This window comes from Diachasma alloeum, unplaced genomic scaffold (assembly GCF_001412515.2).
Source record: "Diachasma alloeum isolate Michigan unplaced genomic scaffold, Dall2.0 Dall_scaffold_00199, whole genome shotgun sequence".
Taxonomy (NCBI): Eukaryota; Metazoa; Arthropoda; class Insecta; order Hymenoptera; family Braconidae; genus Diachasma; species Diachasma alloeum.
In genome coordinates this window covers 754845-778852 of record NW_021680364.1, presented here as the reverse complement: position 1 = coordinate 778852, position 24008 = coordinate 754845, and the positions used below count along the sequence as shown (strand labels likewise).

General features: G+C 37.9%; 1 protein-coding gene across 1 annotated transcript in view; it reads left to right on the top strand.

Annotated features, from left to right (window-relative positions):
- The window catches only part of LOC107035632 (neurogenic locus Notch protein), a 217522-nt gene that overhangs the window by 185359 nt on the left and 8155 nt on the right, over positions 1-24008 (top strand). The window contains exons 9-10 of the mRNA XM_015253147.1: positions 16777-17320; positions 21732-23803. Of these exons, the coding sequence (XP_015108633.1) occupies positions 16777-17320; positions 21732-23803 (2616 nt within the window). The remainder of the gene's footprint in view (positions 1-16776; positions 17321-21731; positions 23804-24008) is intronic.

Below are 24008 nucleotides of genomic sequence, written 5' to 3'. Positions count from 1 at the left end.
TCCAAAAATTGTATTTTCCAAACATTGTAAGTTTATTCCTCCCTTATCGCCCCCAAAAACCCGTAAAATGAAGAGACGGCGCAGTGATCATGTCTCCGCGAGTTGTTAAACTGATTTTACGAGTCCTCTCCCCGCAATTGCAATAAAAAAAAATGCCGAGATAAAACTCCAAGTGCATCGAGACACACTTTCAAGTATCAAAAAGGGTGGAGTCGAGGGGAAAAAATTGTTCTCGCGGCGGTAAATCTCCCTCGTTAAACGTCATTTCGCACGGTGAGGAGACGTGTGAACGGAAAAAAAAGAGGGAAATTGACTCTCGCTGAATGTCTGAAAGGCTCTGAAAACACGGAAGTATTAGTGGGAGAGGTGCGAAGGCCGAGAAAAGTGCTACCGCAGACATTTTACGGGTGTATTTGCCTTGATGCCTGAATCCACGAGTGAATGAAGGACTTGGTACTGCTGGGGGGGAGTCACGTAGAGCGTCATCGACCCGACCTGACCCCGTGCTAAGAGCACCAGCGGCTTCCCTCAGCCTTTCGGCCAAAACCAATCAACCTAAGGCTCGCGGAATGCGGCGTGGCTCTTTCAACCCAGTACAGAACAACCGACTTCTTCCTCATTTCTGTTACCTTTCTCAATCTCCAGGGTATCATCATCAGGTTGTGTATTTGTTGATGATGGATACTATTAAACGAATAGGGAAATGCAATTGAATAACGTGAAAATAATATCTCAGGATTTCTCAAGTGATTTGATAATTTTTCTGTTGTTCGTATTTTTTAGTTTTTAAAATTAGTAGAGATACTGTTTTACAGAAATATTTGCAGTCAACTATTTCGTGGGAAATTGTGTGCTTCATACATGAATATTATTTTTTTATTCGTATTTCCTTCCTACTACCGTTACGGTTTTATAGGCACCCCATTTCGTCTGCCTTTATGCCTTTCTCCCACTCTTCTCTTCATATTTATCTGCGTTACCATGGGCCGTCTTACTCTTATCAGCCGCCCCCATTTGGGCTAGTACTGCACGGGAAACCATGGGAAAACCCCAGTCATACAGCCGGCCGATATTGCAGGGTCCTACTGTGTCCATCCGTCACACTGACTAGATCAGTAGCGAAGCGGTAAAACGGTACAAGTCGACTTGGCTCTCAGCTGAGTTTTTGAGGAATATCTCGGAATCTAAGGGAGATAGAGGAATTTTCGTGATTACCTTTTTAGTAGCTCTCAACTCGCTCTACAAAAAAGGTTGTAACAAAAATTTTGCTATCTGCCTTAGATTCCGAGATATTCACTGAAAACTGACCAATAGTCAAAATCGACTTGAACCGTTTTGCCGCTTCGCTACTGAAATGGGCGCAGTAGTTCTCTACATTCGCGCCTGGCGGCAGCAGTTCCGCTCGAGGAGGTAGGGCTAGGCGGACACCCATCCAAGTACTAACCAGACTAAACGCTGCCTAGCTTGACCACTACTGTCCCTTCTTTATTAATGAATAATGAAATTGTATTTACAATTAATTATTCGATCATTTCAAATTGCAATTAGAAAAAAATCATGAATCGAGGGGCACGAAATGCTTTGAATGAGACACACAATTATTTTTCTCGAAAATTTTATCGACTTGAAAGTGTTTCATCTCTGCCGCAACTTAATATTCCCATTCGCCATGTTTTTATCACAAATAATCATGATCGTGCTTATCTCCCAGCCCCACCTCTCACGATTGGTTGACTCCTCGGCCTAACCCAGTAGTACTGCATGCATCCCATACACTCGTTACCTCTCTCCCCGGTTCTGAGCCATTCGCGATCAGCGATAATCCAATCCCCATAGGTATGTAGGCTAGCGATGCCATTTGGGTGCTCTCTCCCTTCTCACAGTGACTCGTAGCGGTACTTAGCCAGTGTGTATAAATGAAACTTAGTAAAAAATAAATGAAGATGTGGAAAGAAAGGTATGAAAGAGGCCGAAGGTCGTACTTCAGTGGTGAACACACCCGGGGGTTGACCTGCCTTACTTGCTGCGCTTATCGTTAACCGGTTTCGTCCGATTTTTATTTTCTATTTTCATCGGGGGTTTTTATTTTGTTCGCGTTTTAGTTTGAAAGATTTTATGCCGGAGGAAAGGCCTTTTTTCGGTTGAATCCATTGAAATTCATCTCGAAATATAGAATAAATGTTTTCGTAATTACCTTTGTTACAATTAATTTTATATAATTAGAATTTATTTTATTATTATTCTTATGCTAAGAGAAAAAATGAATTTCCATGGAACAAATGATAATTTCAAGAGGAAACAACAATTTTCTTGCCGAAAACTGTGTTATTGGCAAGACTAAATAATTTCGAGGGGACAATTTTTTTTGGGAAAAAAATATTCTTTCCTCGTCAATGCATTCTTTCTATGGTATAAACCTGTGGAGTTCTCTCAGATTAAATGATTGTCGTATAGATTATATTTTTCCTGCCAACAGGTGGAATTCTTCTAGGGATATTTCTGATGATCACGACAAAAATTTACTTTTTGTGAAAGATGTTAAATTTTCTTCTGTCAAGTTGGTCAATTTCCCCAAGTAAATCTGCTCCACTCCACTTTAATTTCAATTTAATGTCGGAATTAAAATCAACTAAAATTAAATCATCGATATTGCTTTACAAATAAGTTCGTGCGACGTCAGGATTATTTAATGCATTAAATTTCCCATAATAATTCACTGAATTCCACTAACTTTATTCTCTTTTGTTACAGGTGAGTGTCAAAATAATAATCAACAGCGCCTCCACATCATCACTAAGGTCAGATCACTTTATTCCGATGAAAAATTAATAAAAAAAACTCAGAGTCCAATTCTCAGCGGGATGTTTTTGCTCGAGCGAAGCATCATGAGATGTAGCCCCCAGGGGGAAGAGGTTAAATGTGGTCGTTTGATGTTGCCCATCATATCCTAGCATCTTTCGATAGCCGTATTAAACTCCCTAGGGTACCGTTCTGAGATGCTGATCATTTCTCTACGATGCGTATCATAAAAAATGACTCTCGATGTCTTGAATCATGCACCTCGGGCCGGTGAGGGACTCGATGGCGACCTTCGTTTCATTCGTCGTCGATGTAATCATTCTTGGTGACGTTTAATTATCATATCGTTGCACGTGATAACCGGTTTTGGATTGATTGAACCATTAAATTCTGGAAAGTGAGAATTTAATATCATTTCAACGATTTATGGGAACATTTGGGATTTTTTAGAACTTGTCATTTTGAAAAAATATTTTACTGAAATAAAAGAGAAGATAAAAAATGTTTTTGTCGGAAATTAGGGAAAGAAGAGGAAAATCGACCCTTTTTAATTGACATTTACTCGAGATTCGCTGAGTAAAATTCACCAATTTTTTTTTTCATTTTGAAGGTATTTTTCCATTCTTTAAAATCAGCTTTGACTCATCTGAATTATACCATTGGGTCCAGAGCAATTGCCAATTAAAGGCGGTTCAATCTGCTTAATTGAAACAAAATCAATTTCTGCACGTTCTCATCCCAAAAATCTTCGAATTAAAATTCTCAATCTCAAAATTGCCTTTTCCCAACCCCAAATAAAATAAGAGAATAAAAGAATAAAAGAAAAGAAGATGAAAAATGTTTTTGTTCGAAATTAGAGAAAGAAAAGGAAAATCAACCGTTTTTAATTGGCAATTCCTCAAGATTGGCTGAGTAAAATTCAACGATTTTTTTTTTCATTTCAAAGGTATTTTTCCGTTCTTTAAAATGAGCTCTGACTCGTCTGAACTGCACCATTAGGTCCAGAGAAATTGCCAATTAAATGCGCTCCAACCTGCTTAATTCAAACAAAAATCAGTTTCTCCAACTTCTCATCCCAAAAATCTTTGAATTAAAATCCTCAATCTCAAAATTTCCTTTCCCCATCCCCAAATAAAACAAGAGAATAAAAGAATAAAAGAAAAAAAGGTGAAAAATGTTTTTGTTCGAAATTAGAGAAAGAAAAGGACAATCAACCGTTTTTAATTGGCAATTCCTCAAGATTGGCTGAGTAAAATTCAACGATTTTTATTTTCATTTCAAAGGTATTTTTCCGTTCTTTAAAATAAGCTCTGACTCGTCTGAACTGCACCATTAGGTCCAGAGAAATTGCCAATTAAATGCGCTCCAACCTGCTTAATTCAAACAAAAATCAGTTTCTCCAACTTCTCATCCCAAAAATCTTTGAATTAAAATCCTCAATCTCAAAATTTCCTTTCCCCATCCCCAAATAAAATAAGAGAATAAAAGAATAAAAGAAAAAAAGGTGAAAAATGTTTTTGTTCGAAATTAGAGAAAGAAAAGGAAAATCAACCGTTTTTAATTGGCAATTCCTCAAGATTGGCTGAGTAAAATTCAACGATTTTTTTTTTCATTTCAAAGGTATTTTTCCGTTCTTTAAAATGAGCTCTGACTCGTCTGAACTGCACCATTAGGTCCAGAGAAATTGCCAATTGAATGCGCTCCAACCTGCTTAATTCAAACAAAAATCAGTTCCTCCAACTTCTCATCCCAAAAATCTTTGAATTAAAATTCTCAATCTCAAAATTTCCTTTCCCCAACCCCAAGACAGCCCCCGGAGCCACTGAAAACCGCCCAATAAAACCTGAAATAACTCGAACGAATAGATCACGCTCGAAAAACCCATTTCCCCCCGCCTCGTCTATCGAGTGTCTCGTGGGTGTGGAGATGTTTCATCTCAGCTACCCGTGCACCGTTAATCCAGGAAGAAGGTAAAGTGTGGCGCAGCCCGAGGCCCGGCATCTCCCATCGGCTGAATCCTTAGAAGGAAACGTACAAATGAACCTCGCGAGATAATACAATTTCAACAAGGGGACTTGTTCTGAAACCGTAATCTCGATATCTCGGCCACACCCTTGGCTATGCCCCAGCTGGAAAGACCGAAATGTTTCCTTTTCTCCCGGGTTTTCTTTTCACTAGTCCCCATTCAGTCGGAGAACGGCAATAGCCCCCATTTCGCTATTAAACATTTGCATCCTGCTCCACTTGCACTCGTGTACGTGTGTGTGTGTCACGTCGAGTTGCCTGAGAGCCCTATCCCCAGGTGCGCCTGATGATTTTAAACGCGAAAAACCCAGGAGAAATCAGATGAACGAGATATTTCGTTGAATCATACGCTTTATCCTTTTACCTCGTATTTACTTATTCCCTCTATGTGCAATTACTCTGGGCTTTTCACATCGCGATACGGTGTCAATGATTTCAATTCTCGTGGGAGTTCAACCACGCCCATTTCAATATATCAGAGGTTTATCTCTCAATAATCGTAAATATCTCGTACTCATTGGATAATCAGGATTATCATTATCTGGGAGCGACAGATTGAGGGGAATTCTGGGTTTTTATTCATTTTATTGTGAGTGAGGATTATTTTTTATTCACTGGGCAATGAGATTTGTCATTCTTCATTTGCATTCTTTTCTTTTAATTGATGAAAAACTGTTTTTTTTAAATTAAATTGTTGAGGAATATTCTCATCTTAATTCATTTTTTCATTCGACTACCGTTACGGTTTTATAGGCGCTCCATTTTGTCTGTCTTTATGCCTTTCTCCCACTCGTCTCTTCATATTTATCTGCGTTACCATGGGCCATCTTACTCTTATCAGCCGCCCCCATTCGGGCTAGTACTGCACGGGAAACCATGGGAAAACCCCAGTCGTACAGCCGGCCGATATTGCAGGGTCCTACTGTGTCCATCCGTCACACTGACTAGATCAGTAGCGAAGCGGTAAAACGGTTCAAGTCGACTTGGCTCTCAGCTGAGTTTTTGAGGAATATCTCGGAATCTAAGGGAGATAGCGAAATTTTCGTAATTACCTTTTTCGTAGCGCTCAATTCGCTCTACAAAAAAGGTTGTAACAAAAATTTTGCTATCTGCCTTAGATTCCGAGATATTCACTGAAAATTGACCAATAGTCAAAATCGACTTGCACCGTTTTACCGCTTCGCTACTGAGATGGGCGCAGTAGTTCTCTACATTCGCGCCTGGCGGCAGCAGTTCCACTCGAGGAGGTAGGTCTAGGCGGACACCCGTCCAAGTACTAACCAGACTAAACGCTGCCTAGCTTGACCACCACGGTCTCATCTTTATCAATGAATAATGAAATTGTATTTACAATTACATTATTCAATCAGTTCAAATTGTAATTAGAAAAAAAATTATGAATCGAGGAGAACAAAATGTTTCAAATGAAACAAAAGATGATTTTTTTCCGAAATTTTATTGACTTGAGAAAAACATTTCATCACGCTACCCATGTGACCACTACTGTCGCTGAAAAATTTAGTTTTTTGCGTCATTAGCGATGAAGGTAAAATCAGTGTGATTGCCCCCATCCATCATTTACCCAAATTACCTCAGAAATAAAAACCTTCTGAGTGCGAAATTAACGAGCTCCATAAGAATGAGAAAAAAAAACTGTTGAAAAAATTAATGAAACGGAAAAAAGTCGTCGAGGAATTTTCTGAGGTCCTGAATTGGTAACGAGTCGATACCTCGGGAGAAATATAGTGTCGGTAAAAAGGTGACTCGGCGTATATTCCAACCCTCTCCTTTTCCGTGTTATCCCCGAGGAAGGCGTGTCCTGAACGATTCCAGCGGAGAGATATGCGGTGCACTCTCGTCTTTTGAGCTTACGTTCATTCTCTCGAGTCGTTGGATACTGTTTTATTAAAACATTTTTATTCGTACTACTTTGAAAAATCCTCCGGAAATTTACGGTACATTTTTTAGAAATTTTTTATCATGTGAAATTTCAAAGAATTTTCTCATTGATAATTCAAAATTTTACGGAAAAATCGATGGAAACTTCAAATTTCCGTTGAAATATTCAGATAAATATTTTTTTGAGTATTCAGTTAATTGATGATTGAGCCTAATTTGGTACTACATAATTGGAGAATTCTCAAAAATTTCAATTTTTATGATTTTTTCCGTCTGAATTTAATTCAATGTCACTGAAATTCCTTTTTTTTCAACAGTGCACTGAGAGAAACGACCAAAAGGATATTTTTGTGCCAAACATGCAGAGAGTGCCCCGGAATAAAAAACTTTGTCGCAAAAATAGATTTAGTAGTTAAAAAAAAATTGCATTCTCTGTACCCGCAAGAAATGTCATTTCTAGGACTACTCCTTCGTTATTCGATACTCCCACACGTATTTTACTCCCGAAAAATCTTTGTTTTATGCGAAACAAGGGACAGTAGTTTTTCTTTTCGACTGTCTAATAATCACAGACAAGAAATGAACCCTTAAATGAAACAATAATAATGATATGATAGCAATCTTGTAACTTTGGGACAAAATATTTGTTGATAAATTTTCCTCTATCGAGATACTTTCATCCTGAAAAGGCACCGTCTGGTGTGAATTATCCGCCTCTTGAGCCAGATATTTCGTTGCTGTCGAAAGCAGAGCAATTATTCGTGTTCGAGACTTTCAAATTCGAACCAAACACATTCTTTTTTGGCAATTTTCAACTTGCGATTTTTTTGGCCCAAACAAAACTTGTTTGACGTGTTTGTTTTTCTCTCAGTGTGTGATGTAGGTCCATCGTTCAAGGCTCAAACAGTCACTCCGTTGCCCAACCGATGATAGATAAAAAAATAACCTCACCGAGTGATTTATCCCCCGAGTTCACGTACTGTAAATAAATATCCAGCGTTAACCTGAAGTGTACAAATATTTTCCCAAACTTTTTCCTCTCACTTCAATAATTTTCCCCGGTTTTACCTCATTTCTCCGCGGTTATATCTCACTGCCAAGCCGTTATGTATCCCATATTTTTTACAAATATGTATTTATTTTTCCTATTCATTTGTTGCTCGTTAATTTATCAAATGCAGCATTGGTTTAATCGGTGGGAAGTCACGTCGGGGGACCGGTATTCAACGTGGATGAGGGTTACGAGCCGAGTACTGTAGGAAGCCGCACATGGCTTTTAATGAATATTATGCACGCACGCGATCAAGCACTTTACGCTGACTCTCCTCCTCTATCTATTGGTTATCGACGGCATGGCGACGATCACTTCCGATTTGATGAGGAACGCTCAGTGTTGAGAATTTTTTTGCTGAAATTTTTGGTACACTGCTTGGAAATTTTTATGACACTCCAGTTTCACTGAAATTTCGAGACATTTTGGCATTTAATATTTGAAATTTTGTGGAAAGTAGGAGAAATTAGAGAAATTTGAATAAATATATTCTCGAATTCTGAATTAATTGGGAATTTGGTACTGAATAGCCATAAAAAATCATGAAGTTTTCGGTGAAATGTCAAATTTATTCATTCTTCCCATGAAATTCCATCTGACTGAAATTTCCGGTGGACATTGGATTTTTTATACTAAAATTTCAAGGAATTTCGTCATTGAAAATTCAAATTTTTGTGGAAAAATCAATGCAAATTTTTATGACATCAAAATTCCCTTGAAATCAAAAGAGAATTGAATTCAAAAATCAAACGAGTTGGGGATTTCTCCAAGAATTAAAACGTTAACATTAATAGATAATCAGTGGATTAATTAAAATTGATGGATAAATTAGTGAATTAATCCTTCAAAATTAATAGAAATCAGGAAAATTCAGAGGAAGATGTCTTTCAATATTCATTCAATTAACTTCAATTAATTTGGAGAATTCTTATGTTCCTATGCTTCAAAAATTTACAATTTCATCGAATTTTCGGTGAAATCAGAAATTTCACTATTCTGTCAAAAAAAATTACGAGTCACATGTCCATGAAATTAAAATTTTTCTCCAGCAGTGCTTCCCAAAATTTGTGAAGCTGACAATTTGAAAATCTATTGTCTACAATAGAATCTTAAGCTTTTAACTACTTGAGGCTGATCGATGTATCCGTGAAAGTGGGCAGAGTTATCTGGAAAAATCAGTGGAGTTGAAATAGTTTCACATCCCCGTGACCTGGGTGTGGCAATAGTAAATGTGAATCCGGCGCGTATGTTATACTCAATACAAAATTATGCAATATCATTGCTTTATGAAACCATTGAATAAAGCAGAACATATTCTCATCTACTCAGCGGAAATTCACCAATTTAAAATTTTCTACTCCTCATCATGAAAAATATCAGGAAATTTCGTCCAAAATCCAAGAGAAATGTCCCGTTTTGCCCCAGTAATTCTTAAAATATCGAGAAAAAATTCAACTTCGTAGAGTGAAAAGTTATTCTTCTGCATTTCGAGAACTCTTTCACTAAATATTCACTAAAATCAGACTTTTTTTTTTAATTTCACAACTAAAAAATTTTCGTCTCATCAAGTGCAATGTTTTCTCTCAATTTTTCACTCAGAATGTTCGCGGGAATAATCAATCATCAAGTTATTCCAACACTTCCATTAAATATGATTTCAAACATACGATACAAACCGTGAAAACACAATCGATCAATCGATCCCCGAGTCGATTGATCGATCGATCACTGAAGATAGCAGGGGGAGGGGTGGAAGGAGGGGTATCCAACCCCCAGGATGACGCGGAATCCGAGATTTTCATCGTCAGTAGCCAATTAATCCACGGGTAATTGACTAGCGCCTCACCAGGAAGAACTCATACCAAACGGGAATGGTTTATTTGCATTTTTCATTCATTTTATTTCCCCCCGGCATCCTCCCATTCAGGATCGACTAATAAGAGTTGAAGGAAGAAAGTATACAGGATCATACGTTGGATCGAGTCCTGAGCGATCGGCTTATGCTAATGCCATTGCGATAGTTTATTCAACCGCCCACGGACTAATTACAAACTTGTTTCAGATGCATTTTGATATCATTACTGATGTTAAAGTCTATCAGGGATGAAAATTATTTCGTTTGATGATTCCGTGACATGTTAAGATTTTTTTAGATGTTAAAACATTTTATTTTCCTCGATTCATAATTTTTTTTTCTAATTCCGATTTGAAATGAATGAATAATTTAATTGTGAATACAATTTCATTATTCATCTACTAAGAAGCGGCAGTAGTGGTCAAGCTAGGCAGCGTTGAGTCTGGTTAGGACTTGGATGGGTGTCCGCCTAGCCCTACCTCCTCGAGTGGAACTGCTGCCGCCAGGCGCGAATGTAGAGAACTACTGCGCCCGTCTCAGTAGCGAAGCGGTAAAACGGTTCAAGTCGATTTTGACTATTGGTCAGTTTTCAGTGAATATCTCGGAATCTAAGGCAGATAGCAAAATTTTTGTTACAACCTTTTTTGTGGAGCGAATTGAGAGCTACGAAAAAGGTAATTACGAAAATTTCGCTATCTCCCTTAGATTCCGAGATATTCCTCAAAAACTCAGCTGAGAGCCAAGTCGACTTGAACCGTTTTACCGTTTCGCTACTGATCTAGTCAGTGTGACGGATGGACACAGTAGGACCCTGCAATATCGGCCGGCTGTACGACCGGGGTTTTCCCATGGTTTCCCGTGCAGTACTAGCCCGAATGGGGGCGGCTGATAAGAGTAAGACGGCCCATGGTAACGCAGATAAATATGAAGAGAAGAGTGGGAGAAAGGCATAAAAGCAGACGAAATGGGGAGCCTATAAAGCCGTAACGGTAGTGGGAAAGAAATATGAATAAAAAAATAATATTCATGTATGAATAAAGTATATAATTTCCCACGAAAAAGTTAACTACAAATATTTCTCTAAAATAGTATCTCTATTTGATTGAAAAAATTAATTCCTGAAATGATTTTTTCCCCAATAATCATAAATTCAAATTCCCCCGGCATTTCCATTCCGCAAAATACCTGAAAAAACCCAGTATATCATGAATCCACTCGACCACTTTTTACGATAACTGTGCAACGGTTTATATTTCCAACCCTAGCACGACGGAATCCAACAGTGGAATCTAAAGTAGAGGCCTGTCCATCGTTTACGATCTTTTCTACATCTTTTACATCTTTGTGTACCGTCATCATCCTCATCATCATCATACCCAGTATTTCCGTATTTTCCAAAGTGCCCTCTAAAACTTTAACCAATGGACTTACACATGAAAATGGTATTTACTCGGAAAACCGACTTGGATGTTATTGTTGCAAGAAACAAAGTATCTGGGGCTTTATTTTTTATTTTTTTTGGCGCGTCAATTATCTTTTACCGTTTGACGTCGGGGGAACTCGGGTGCTTCGCGAGACGTGGTTCTGGTTCTATAGCTCAACCGAGGTTCATTGGGAAACTCAATCGATCCCAGGGGTCAGTTGATTTTTATGTATTAAATTTTTCAATTAAATTACGCGATAAAATTTGGAAAATTAATTTTTGGCAAAAAAATGCTGAATTCCCTTCATAGAAATCAAGAATGAAAATTGTTTGAAATTTTGGAAATGAATAGATTTGCTGCAAATTTTAAAGGATTTTTTTTTACAAACTGATTGTTTATAGTTATTTATGAAAAAGTGTCGTAGTCTTCAAAAATTCAAAATCCCGATTTTTTTCAGACTTCATTAAATTCAAATTTTTTAATTTTTAAATTGCGAGAAAACAATAAAAATAAAATATTTAAACTTTCGCAAACCTCATTTCCTTATCATGAATTTAATTTTTTGTTAAATTTTGGCACTTGATGAATTTATTACAATTTCGAGAGGATAATTTTTTCGGTAATAAATTTATTATTTATAATTATTTATAATAAAAAGTCGCAATATTAAAAAATATCAATTTTACATTTTAAAATTTCCTCTCCTGTTTTAAATTCGCGATTTTGTTCTCTTCTGTCATCCATTCCCGATGGATTATTCAACCAGATAAAGCTTTTAAAATCGCCTTCTAAAACCCCCAGAAATATCACTCTATCCCATTAAACTAATCTTCCCCGTGAGCATGCTTACGAACTTAATACGAAACTCAAAATTTCATAGCTCTCGTTATCATTTTTTCCATTCATCTCCTTCGACCGCCTAGGAACGGGTTCTATCAGCTATCGCCTAGCAGAAGGACTCGCTCAATCGAACTCGTTCGAGTCACGTAGACGCCTCACCCAGGTATTCCCGGCACATTAACAAGATACCCCTCTCCCTCCCTCCCTCCCCCTCCCCGCCCCCTCCAACCACATTTTTAAAATAAAAATTTAATACGAAAACTCTTAAAACGGCGCCTGGGCACAACACGCGGGCGTATCTCACACGTTTAATACGTATATACAGGTAAAACGTGCATGTAACCGGGGAAAAGACACGCGACTCGCATGTGTACACTTTATCAACGGGTTATGCGGTGTGGAATCGAGTCTTTCGTTATAGCATCGCCGTAGAAAACACACATGGGGCAATAGATTACAATTATACCGCGAGGCGGACAGCGACGACGCGAACAGGGGGCGGCGGAGAGGGGGAGGGAGGAGAAAATCAAATAGTGGAGGGGGTGAAAAACGTGTTGAGACACGGTGAGTTAACGTGGGAGTGCAGTGACTCGGATTTTGAGAAAGATTTTATCATTTTTAATCCTCAATTTTTCATGCTCAGGAATTTTCTCCGGAGATGTGGCGCTTTTAAATCGACTGTATTTGTTATTTTACATTTTTTAAGATGATTTTAATGTTTTTGATGCGAAACTCAAAACCATTAATGCATTTCGATATTTATTCCAGTGAAAAATGCAAATGAAATGTTTCAATTGTATGAAATTAATCTTCGATTCATTATTAGTAAATCTTTTATTCGAGTTGAATGAACGATTTGTTTGATTGAAGTGAACGAAAATGCGAATAAAAATTGAAGTCAAGTTTGAATGAAAAATTTATTACTAACTATTTGACATTTCTCCATTTATTTAAATGTTTTCCTGCGTAGTACATCATCAGGAAAATCATTCGACTGATTGAATTCGTTGGTAAATGAAATGACGCTTTCGGATCGAATATATTTATTATTCTACATCTTTCCATTTATTTCAATGTTTTTGATGGAAATTAATGCATTTAGATGTTTATTTCAATGAAAAAGTTTTAATTATGTGAAATTAATCATTCATTCATTATGAATAAATCTTTCATTAGAATTTGATAAACGATTTGTCTGACTCAAATGAATGTTGATAATAAATATAAATGTCTGTAAACGTTTGTTTATGCAAAAAAACACGAATAAAAATCGAATCAAGTTTGAATAAAAAATTTATTGCAAACTATTTGACATTTCTCCGTTTGTTGAAATGTTTTTCATGGAAGTGAATGCATTTGATATTTATTTCAATGAAAATGGTTTAATTATACGAAATTAATCGTCATTCATTATAAATAAATTTTTCATTAGAATTTAATAAACGATTTGTTTAATTCTATAGTGAAGTGGTAAAACGGTTTAAGTCGACTTGTCTCCCAGTTGAGTTTTTGAGGAATATTTCCGAATCTAAGGGAAATAGTGAAATTTTCGTAACTACATTTGTTGTAGCGCTCAATCCGCTCTACAAAAAAGTTTATAACAAAAATTTTGCTATCTCCCTTAGATTCCGAGATATTCATTGAAAACTGGTCAATAGTCAAAATTGACTTATACCGTTTTACCATTTCCCTGCTAAATTCAAATGAAGGATTATTACATGTTAATAACGACTATAAATGTTTGTAAACGTAAACGTTTGTTTATGCCAAAACACGTAAATAACACTCGAATTGAAGTTTGAATAAAAATTAATTTAAACATTAATTAATGTTTAATTTATTTGAACATTTTTTAATTTATTTAAAAATTCATTTTTATTCAAACTTAATTTATCCCAACCTTTTTGTTGTGAATTAATGAATTTTTATATTTATTTAAATGAAAATATATTGAATAAATCGATTGATTAAATAAATTGATGAAAGAAAGAAAGAATTACACAACGCCAATGAATGAAAATAACCTCCGAATCAACAACAGATTAATGGTAGGTGGAAACGAGCCGGATGTATTCAAACTGCATCATCGGGGATTCAATGTTACGTAGGATTAAAAAGAGACGAGTAAAGGTAGTTAAGGGAACAAATTGCGTGCAGTTGTCCCGCACTCACTCAGCCATTGAACTTTCACATTGAATCCCCCCTTCTCATTCCCATCTTATGGGAAAATTCTTCGACATTGGGATTAAGTTCGATCGAGTATTAATTATGTGGCGATGAAATTACAATGTCGAGTCCCTAAACAATGCGATTCTCCCGCGACCGGACGTCGGGAATCCGGCGCGGAAGACGACTTTTCAATTAAGAGCATTAATTTCGATATTCCCCGGATGTGCGGTGTCTCGTGCAAATCCCCTTTTTCCCTTTATGTCCCATCTTTGCCGAACCGAGGGCTAAATTGGATGCGTGGGCTCTGCTCTGATTTATGGCTCATCCACCCGCCCAGAGGTCGAATTGGTTGCAACTCCCTGTGCTGAGAGGCTAAATGAAGTCATTTCGAATTGTACACTTTATTGTCAACTTCATTGTCATGAAGAATTATTTACGATCTGACATTTGGAATTTTTTTATCGAGTAAATGGAGCATGTCGTGGCGAATTCCAATGGTTAAAAGGGTATGTGTCAAACGTTTACTTGTATTTTTCAACATTACCCCCAGAGAAATAATTTATTTTACTTAAACAATTGTTTTTTTTATTAAATTAAAAACCTCATTAATTAGAAATGAAAACGAATTTATCAACATTTATTAATTATTTCTTTAATATCATTAATGAATAATAAAAATTTATTTTTTATAATTTATTTCAGAAAATATCGGAATTTTTTTTTATCGAGTAAATAGAGTATGTCGTGGGGAATTCCAATGGCTAAAGGCGTTTACTCATGTTTTTAAACATTACCCCCAGAGAAATAATTTATTTGAATTAAACAATTGTTTTTTTTATTAAATTAAAAACCTCATTAATTAGAAATGAAAACGAATTTATCAACATTTATTAATTATTTCTTTAATATCATTAATGAATAATAAAAATTTATTTTTTATTATTTATTTAAGAAAATATCGGAATTTTTTTTTATGGAGTAAATGCGGTACGTCGTGGGGAATTCCAATGGCTAAAGGCGTTTACTCATGTTTTTAAACATTACCCCCAGAGAAATAATTTATTTTACTTAAACAATTGTTTTTTTTATTAAATTAAAAACCTCATTAATTAGAAATAAAAACGAATTTATCAACATTTATTAATTATTTCTTTAATATCATTAATGAATAATAAAAATTTATTTTTTATTATCTATTTAAGAAAATATCGGAATTTTTTTTTATGGAGTAAATGGGGTACGTCGTGGAGAATTCCAATGGCTAAAGACGTTTACTCATGTTTTTAAACATTACCCCCAGAGAAATAATTTATTTGAATTAAACAATTGTTTTTTTTTATTAAATTAAAAACCTCATTAATTGGAAATAAAAACGAATTTATCAACATTAATTAATTATTTCTTTAATATCATTAATGAGTAATAAAAATTTATTTTTTATTATTTATTTAAGAAAATATCGGAATTTTTTTTTATGGAGTAAATGCGATACGTCGTGGGGAATTCCAATGGCTAAAGACGTTTACTCATGTTTTTAAACATTACCCCCAGAGAAATAATTTATTTGAACTAAACAATTGTTTTTTTTATTAAATTAAAAACCTCATTAATTGGAAATAAAAACGAATTTATCAACATTTATTAATTATTTCTTTAATATTATTAATAAATAATTTATTCAATATCATTAAAACGTTTCAATTGCAAACGTTTCAAATAAAAAATTTGAAAAATGGATGAATGGAAACAAATTGAATTCCACAATGAAATATCATCGAAACTGTTGTCCTCCCGAAAGAACAATGCACCTCAGTGCGCGTACACGAGATAGTCAAAGTCACCGTTAAAAAATTCTCGGGTGGTCCCCGCCTCGCAGGCAGTCCCTCCCTCTCGGCGTTTAATAATTCAACGTTTGTAACCACGACTGGTGAGCGCAAACCAAGCGTATTCGTATGTTAATTCTCCTCTCGAGTCTTTCGGATCTCTCTTACACTTTTTACTCTCCTCTGCTCGGTGTATGCCATGTGAACACTATTCCGAGTGCCGGGAGAATAAGATGAGCGAGAGAGAGAGAGAGAGAGAGAGGTTTCCGTCCGACAATTGAAACTGTCATGTTCGCATGAAGTAAATAGGCTGCGCGTGGGCTAGCATTCTTCGAAAGAACTATTGGGATACTGTATTATTTTTGGGGATTCCAGGGATTGTTGAGAATTTGGAGAGTGAAAGAGCGTGGGAATGAGAAAAATTTTATCTCGTTTTGAAAATTTTCTGGTAATGCATTTTAAGAATTCAGGAGATTACGATTTTAAAATTTTGATATTTTGATATTTTGACATTTTAACATTTTAACATTTTAACATTTTAACATTTTAAAATTTTAACGAGAGAGTATCTCAAATTTATTCCACGAACAAAAAATCAAATTTAATCCCAAGGTTAAATCCGTGTTAATTCAGATGGGGCTACAGGATAAATAAAAAATTATTCGTCGGGTCAAATATAGAAAAATTATGACCCCTACGATATAATTGACCCCGAGGATAAATGTTACCCTGGGGTTTATTTGAAGAACATTTTAACATTTTAACATTAAAAAAAAATATTTTATGAACTCCAGAATTGAATTTATTAATGTCGAATTAACTGATGAAAAAAAATGCATAAAAAATCATATTCACGCAATAAATTAATCGCGATGTAATTTTTTTGTCTAGGTTACACTGGAACCCAATGTGAAATAGACATCGACGAGTGTGCGGCGAACCCTTGTCTGAACAATGGCCGCTGCACAGACCTAGTGAATTCCTTCAAATGTGAATGTGCCAAAGGCTTTGCCGGCACGCACTGCCAGATAAATATTGACGACTGTGCATCATCTCCGTGCAAGAACGGGGGTGCATGTCAGGACTCAATAGCCAAGTACACGTGCGAGTGCCCACCGGGTTTCACTGGTGCCTCGTGCGAGACCAATATCAACGACTGCCAGTCCAATCCCTGTCACAGTGGCACGTGCATTGACGGCGAGAACTCGTTCACCTGCAGCTGCTTCCCCGGTTTCACGGGGAAACTGTGTCAAACGCAGATTGACGAGTGCGAGAGCAATCCCTGCCAGTTTGGGGGACGCTGCGAGGACAGGATCAATGGGTATCAGTGCATATGCAGGCCTGGCACCTCCGGGACCAACTGCGAGATCAATGTCAATGAGTGCTACAGCAATCCGTGCAGGAATGGCGCACGATGTGTCGATGGCATCAACAGGTTGGTTTTTTTGGGATTTTTTTGGGGGGCCGTGGGTGAGAGATGGAGATGGAGATGATAATGATGATGATAATGATGAGGGAAAGATGATGAGTTAAATGAGACATTTTTAGAAATTGAGAATTTAATTTCGAAGAGAGGAAATTTCAATTGAATGAAAATGGTGATCATGAATTTTTGCTTGACATTTTTTTTACAGAAAAAAATGGTCTGTTTGAGTTTTTGGCGATGGGTTGAATGTGAAATTTTTAGAAATTGGGAATTTATCTTGGAAAAGAGGGAAATTTCTGTTGAATGAAGATGTTAATGACGCATTTTCTCTTGACATTTTCCCCTGAACTGAATAATCGCGAGAGAATCCTCTAATAAAATTCTTCAGTATGGAATCTCTAAATAAAATGATCCATTTAGTTTTTTGGTGATGAGTTAAATGTGTCATTTTTAGAAATGGGGAATTTATTTTGTAAAAGAGGAAGATTTCAATTGAATGAAGATTCAATTACACATTTTCGCTTAACATTTTTCCCTGAAATAAATAAAACACGAAAAAATCCCTTAATTAACCTGTTTAGTACTGAATGTCTACATAAAATGACCCATTTAATTTTTTGGTGTTGAGTTAAATGCGACATTTTTAGAAATTGGGAATTTATTCTGGAAGAGAGGGAAATTTCAAAGTCAATTGAATCAATTTATTCTGCGATGAATAAATCTCTAGAGAATTTTCTAGTCAAATTCTTTAATATAAAATCTCTAAATAAAATGATACATTTAATTTTTTGGGTGATAAGTTGAAGGGAACATTTTTATAAATGGGGAATTTATTTTGTAAAAGGGGAAAATTTCAACTGAATAAAAATTCAATTACGCATTTTCGCTTGACGTTTTCCCCTGAAATAAATAAAACACGAAAAAATCCCTTAATTAACCTGTTTAGTACTGAATGTCTAAATAAAATGACCCATTTAATTTTTTGGTGACGCGTTAAATGTCACGTTTTTAGAAATGGCAAATTTATTTTCTAAAAGAGAAAAATGTCAATTGAATGAAAACTTAATTACTCATTTTCGTTTGGCATTTCCTCCTGAAATTCCCCGCTTGCCAATTCCCCACAAATTATTGATCAAAATCCATTTTAATAGTGCAATTATCTCATCAAGGAATAATTCCCCAAAAAAAAATATCGAAAAAATTCCCACAAAAAGTGTCTCATTATTAAATTATTTATTAAAGAGGTAGCGAATCCAATTTCGCTCTCACTAAAAGAGTCATTTGGAAAAATCCCTCTCTCATTCTCTCTCTCTCATCGACTGAATAACATTGACCTCGTGACGAGAACCTGTTGGTTCCTCTCCCCCCCCCCCCCCCCCNCCCCCCCCAGCCCGTCCACGTTATTAACATTAAATATCGAAATAAATGTCTTCATTATACTAATCTGACGATCTCTCGTGCGCTTTTTTTATCTTTCATCGATCGATCTCGAAGCAATCGGATGCCAGGTCTCGGATGGTACGTAAAACGTGTCGGAGTGTGCTTGAATATTTTGATTTGCCATTTTTCCCCTTTTTTCTTCGCACAGTCACCTGCTTTAATTTCTGCCTCACTGATCCCCTTCACTTGCCCCTGATATTTATGTTTGCAATTTGTGAGTTTTTTTTCCTCTCGGAGCAAGGAGATAAGTATGGAATTTATGAAGGATAGTGTTTATGCAAAAATCGAAGGTATAAATGAAAGTCCACGCTCTGGTGAAGTGTTTATGAGGCTTTTTGATTTCTCTAGTGTAGTTAAGCGATACCGTAAATTTCTGGGATAGAAACATTCGCATTTTTTACGCTTCAAAATTCAGGGGGCAAGGAGTTTTATGTTGGCATTAGAGATTGTAAATTCCTGGGGCTTTAAATTACTTTTTCAAATTCATTTCCTCGTGTTCAGGAGCTAGTTCACCTGCATAAACATTCGATAATCATCTCCTTACTCAATCCAAGCGAATTGATGATTGAAACATGCTGTTTTGAGAAACATTATGGATTGATTTATCATTCATGCTAATCAGTATTGCATTGATAACAGGTTACAAGTCGATTTAGTTTCTAGTTGAATTTTCATGAATATTGCTTTCTATGTTGTGATTTTCTTCAGATTAAAAGATATTTCTTGGAAATTTAACTAGAAATTAAACCTGTTTGTGACTTTGTGTCATTCCAATACTGACTTTTTTTTATTAGATTAGAGTATTCTAAGGAGATAACTATGAAATTTATGAAGGGCAGTGTTTATACAAAAATCGAAGGTATAAATGAAAGTCCACGCTCTGGTGAAGTGTTTATGAGGCTTTTTGATTTCTCTAGTGTAGTTAAGCGATACCGTAAATTTCTGGGATAGAAACATTCGCATTTTTTACGCTTCAAAATTCAGGGGGCAAGGAGTTTTATGTTGGCATTAGAGATTGTAAATTCCTGGGGCTTTAAATTACTTTTTCAAATTCATTTCCTCGTGTTCAGGAGCTAGTTCACCTGCATAAACATTCGATAATCATCTCCTTACTCAATCCAAGCGAATTGATGATTGAAACATGCTGTTTTGAGAAACATTATGGATTGATTTATCATTGATGCTAATCAGTATTGCATTGATAACAGGTTACAAGTCGATTTAGTTTCTAGTTGAATTTTCATGAATATTGCTTTCTATGTTGTGATTTTCTTCAGATTAAAAGACATTTCTTGGGAACTTGACTAGAAATTAAATCCTTTTTGTGATTTTTTGTCGCTTCACTATTGACATTTTTATTAGATTAGAGTGTTTATTTAAAAAATGAAAGTGTGGTATTAATAAACTGTCTTTGATCATCAATAATTCCGAAACGTTTTCTCTTTTTAAATTTTAACAATGAATGATTAAAGATGAATTTTCAGTCAATTTTAAGTTGAGATTTTCAAATGTCAAATACTGAAGTTTGCGCATGGAATGCGATGCAGAATAGATTAAATACGACATGTTTCCTTCTTCCTCTATTAGATGTTAATGAATATTAATAATGGTTGAATCGTTCTATCTGTATAAATTCAGAGATATCAATCAAAACGTAAAAAACTAGTTGATCCCCTTTCATTATACCCTTTTTCCTGTCAGATTCGATATTCCTTTTTTAATTAACTTTTTACAATCATTCTCATTGCAAAAAGCAATACGAATGAGAATCATGTCCCAATTTATCAGCAGTTAAATTTTCATATTACAATAAATGATTTGCTCATGATCTAATTCCTATGCTCACTGAATAAGATCTTAATCATGATTACAATTCAATTCCGTCTAGAACACACTTTAGAGTGTGAATTTCTGAAATTCAATGTTTGTTTGCCCACCCTGTTCTCAATTTTTAGCTAGTTCACACGGTAATTCCATTAATCTGTTGTTCATCTCATCATATAATTCCGCGCTTAGAATATTGTCATCTCGTGTTTTCAGCACGAAATTAAAAATTCAAACTTCATTTGGAATATTGAGTCAGAGCTTCTTTTTATTCATCTCCGAAATTTTGTATTTGGATATTAATATTATTTGTTCAAAGTGAAAAAATCGATCATCATTTTCACTACATTGCATTGAGATTCTCCCATCCTTTCCGTCAAAAATGTGAGATAATCTCATAATTTAGCTATTAATTCTAATCAACTTTGTTCGAAGAAAACCTCAGTAAAATAGAATTATTCTGTTGTCCTCTGACCTAAACGATTTCGACAATTAAGATTCCTTTGTGGACGTCCGCATGAAAAGGGACCACTTTGTCGATTCTAGTTTCCGAGATATTCACGTTTTTGTCTCAGCAACTCCCATTTACACTCATGTTAAAGTGTTTTTTTCATCTGCTCCGGCGACGTCATTTTTCACCCTATGAGGATCATTTTGGGCTCAAAATGTGCGGAATGTTATAAATATTATCAGAGTATACATAACTCCATATCGACAAAGTGGCCCCTTTTCATGCGGACGTCCACCTTTATTCATGTTTCATAGAATGGTATTCGATTCTCTTTTGTGTGTTAGGCGGGCTTCACGAAAATTCGACGGTAGTCTCTCCACTCGTCCGAGCTATCCCCCATGTTCGAGTCACCCTTTTCGATTCAACATAGGGGAGCATGGGGCAAAATGAAACACGGGGCAAAATGAAACAGTGGAAAAATCTCGTCATCTAAAGGAGATAGGACATTTTTGAAGAGGACCTTTTTTGTAGCTTGTAAAATTCTCTACAAAAAAAGTTCCCATGAAAATCGTGCTATCTCCCCTAGATCCCAAGATTTTCTTACTGTTTCATTTTGCCTCACCGTCCCCTACCGCTCCTTTTTAGAAAGTATTGCAATTTTGGCTTTTGCCCCTCTCAACCCCCCCGCCACCCTCGATCTTGCAGGTACTCCTGCGAATGCGAGCCAGGCTTCACCGGTCAGCACTGCGAGACCGACATCAACGAATGCGCCAGCAGCCCCTGCGCCAACGGAGGTCGCTGCATCGACCTCATCAACGACTACCGCTGCGAGTGCCCCCGAGGCTACTACGACGCGCGCTGTCTCAGCGACGTCGACGAGTGCGCCAGCAATCCCTGCACCAACGGTGGCCGCTGCGAGGACGGCGTCAACCAGTTCATCTGCCACTGCCTGCCGGGCTACGGCGGCAAACGCTGTGACGTCGACATCGACGAGTGCGGCTCCAACCCCTGCCAGCACGGAGGCCTCTGCATAGACCACCTGAACGACTACTCCTGCCAGTGCCTCGCGGGCTACGCCGGCACCAACTGCGAGACCAACATCGACGACTGCGCCACCAATCCCTGCCAGAACGGGGGCTCCTGCATCGACCTCGTCAACGATTACAAGTGCGTCTGCGAGCTGCCGCACACGGGACGCAACTGCGAGGACAAGCTCGACCCCTGTTCACCCAACAAGTGTCTGCACGGGGCCAAGTGCTCGCCCTCGTCCAACTTCCTGGACTTTGCGTGCACCTGCACTGTCGGCTACACCGGCAGACTCTGCGACGAGGACGTCGACGAGTGCATAATGACGTCGCCGTGCAGAAACGGGGCGACATGCAGAAATACCAATGGCTCCTACCACTGCGCCTGTGCCAAGGGCTACGAGGGACGCGACTGCATCATAAACACGGACGACTGCGCCTCCTTCCCGTGTCAAAATGGGGGAACGTGTTTGGACGGCATTGGGGACTACACGTGCCTCTGCGTCGACGGCTTCAGCGGGAAGCACTGCGGCATCGACGTCGACGAGTGCCAGTCCGCACCCTGTCAAAACGGCGCCATCTGCAATCAGTACGTCAACTCCTACACGTGCCAGTGTCAACTGGGCTTCTCAGGTATAAACTGTCAAACAAACGACGAGGACTGCACAGAAAGCAGTTGCATGAACGGTGGCAAGTGCATCGACGGCATCAACAACTACACGTGCGTCTGCCAACCGGGCTACACCGGCTCCAACTGTCAATACCGTATAAACGAGTGTGACAGTGCGCCCTGCCTGAACGGTGCCACCTGTCACGACGACATTAATCAGCATTACACGTGCCACTGCCCTTACGGCTACACCGGCCAGCGCTGCGACATATTCGTCGACTGGTGTGCAGACAAGCCCTGCGATAATGGGGCCACCTGCGTGCAGCACAAGAACAAGTACCACTGCAATTGCTCGCCAGGGTGGACTGGCAAGGTCTGCGACGTGGAAATGGTGTCCTGCAAGGACGCCGCAATTCGTAAGAATGTACCGGAGAATTATCTCTGCAATAATGGCACTTGCGAGGACATTGGCAACAGCCATCGCTGCCACTGCCTCGAGGGCTACACTGGCTCCTACTGTCAGGAGGAGATTAATGAGTGCGACTCGGCGCCCTGTCAGAATGGCGCCGTCTGCAAGGACCTCGTGGGGTCTTATCAGTGCCAGTGCACCAAGGGCTTTCAGGGCCAGAACTGCGAGCTCAATGTCGACGACTGCAGGGCCAATCCCTGCCAGAATGGCGGCACCTGTCATGATCTGATCAACAACTTTAGCTGCTCATGCCCACCGGGCACTGTCGGCATCCTCTGCGAGATCAATCCTGACGACTGCGTTCCTGGGGCCTGCCACAACAATGGCACCTGCACCGATAAGGTCGCTGGGTTCGAGTGCAAGTGCCCACCGGGGTTCGTTGGACCTCGCTGCGAGGGCGACATCAACGAGTGCCTCTCCAACCCCTGCGTCGCACCTGGAACTCAGGACTGCGTTCAACTCGTGAATAACTACCACTGCAACTGCAAACCCGGGTATATGGGCCGACACTGCGAGGTCAAGGTCAACTTCTGCGATAGTTCGCCCTGTCAAAATGGAGGGGTGTGCACTGCCAAGCAGGCGGGGCACACGTGCCTCTGCCCGAGTGACTACTACGGACACAACTGCGAGTTCGCTGGGTCCTACTGCGACACTGATCCCTGTCTTCATGGAGGTAATTGGGGAGATTTTTTTAAAGCATGCTTTAGTCAACGCTAGATGAATATTTACAGATTTTTGCAGTTATTTGTATTTTTAAAAAAGGTTTATTAAAAATTAACGGTTTTATCTGAGGGTTTTTTGATGAACTTTGGTCACTTGGTGACGCTTGAGTTTAAACATTGTGTACGTGGGACTCCGTTCCGGTCTATCCAAAAATA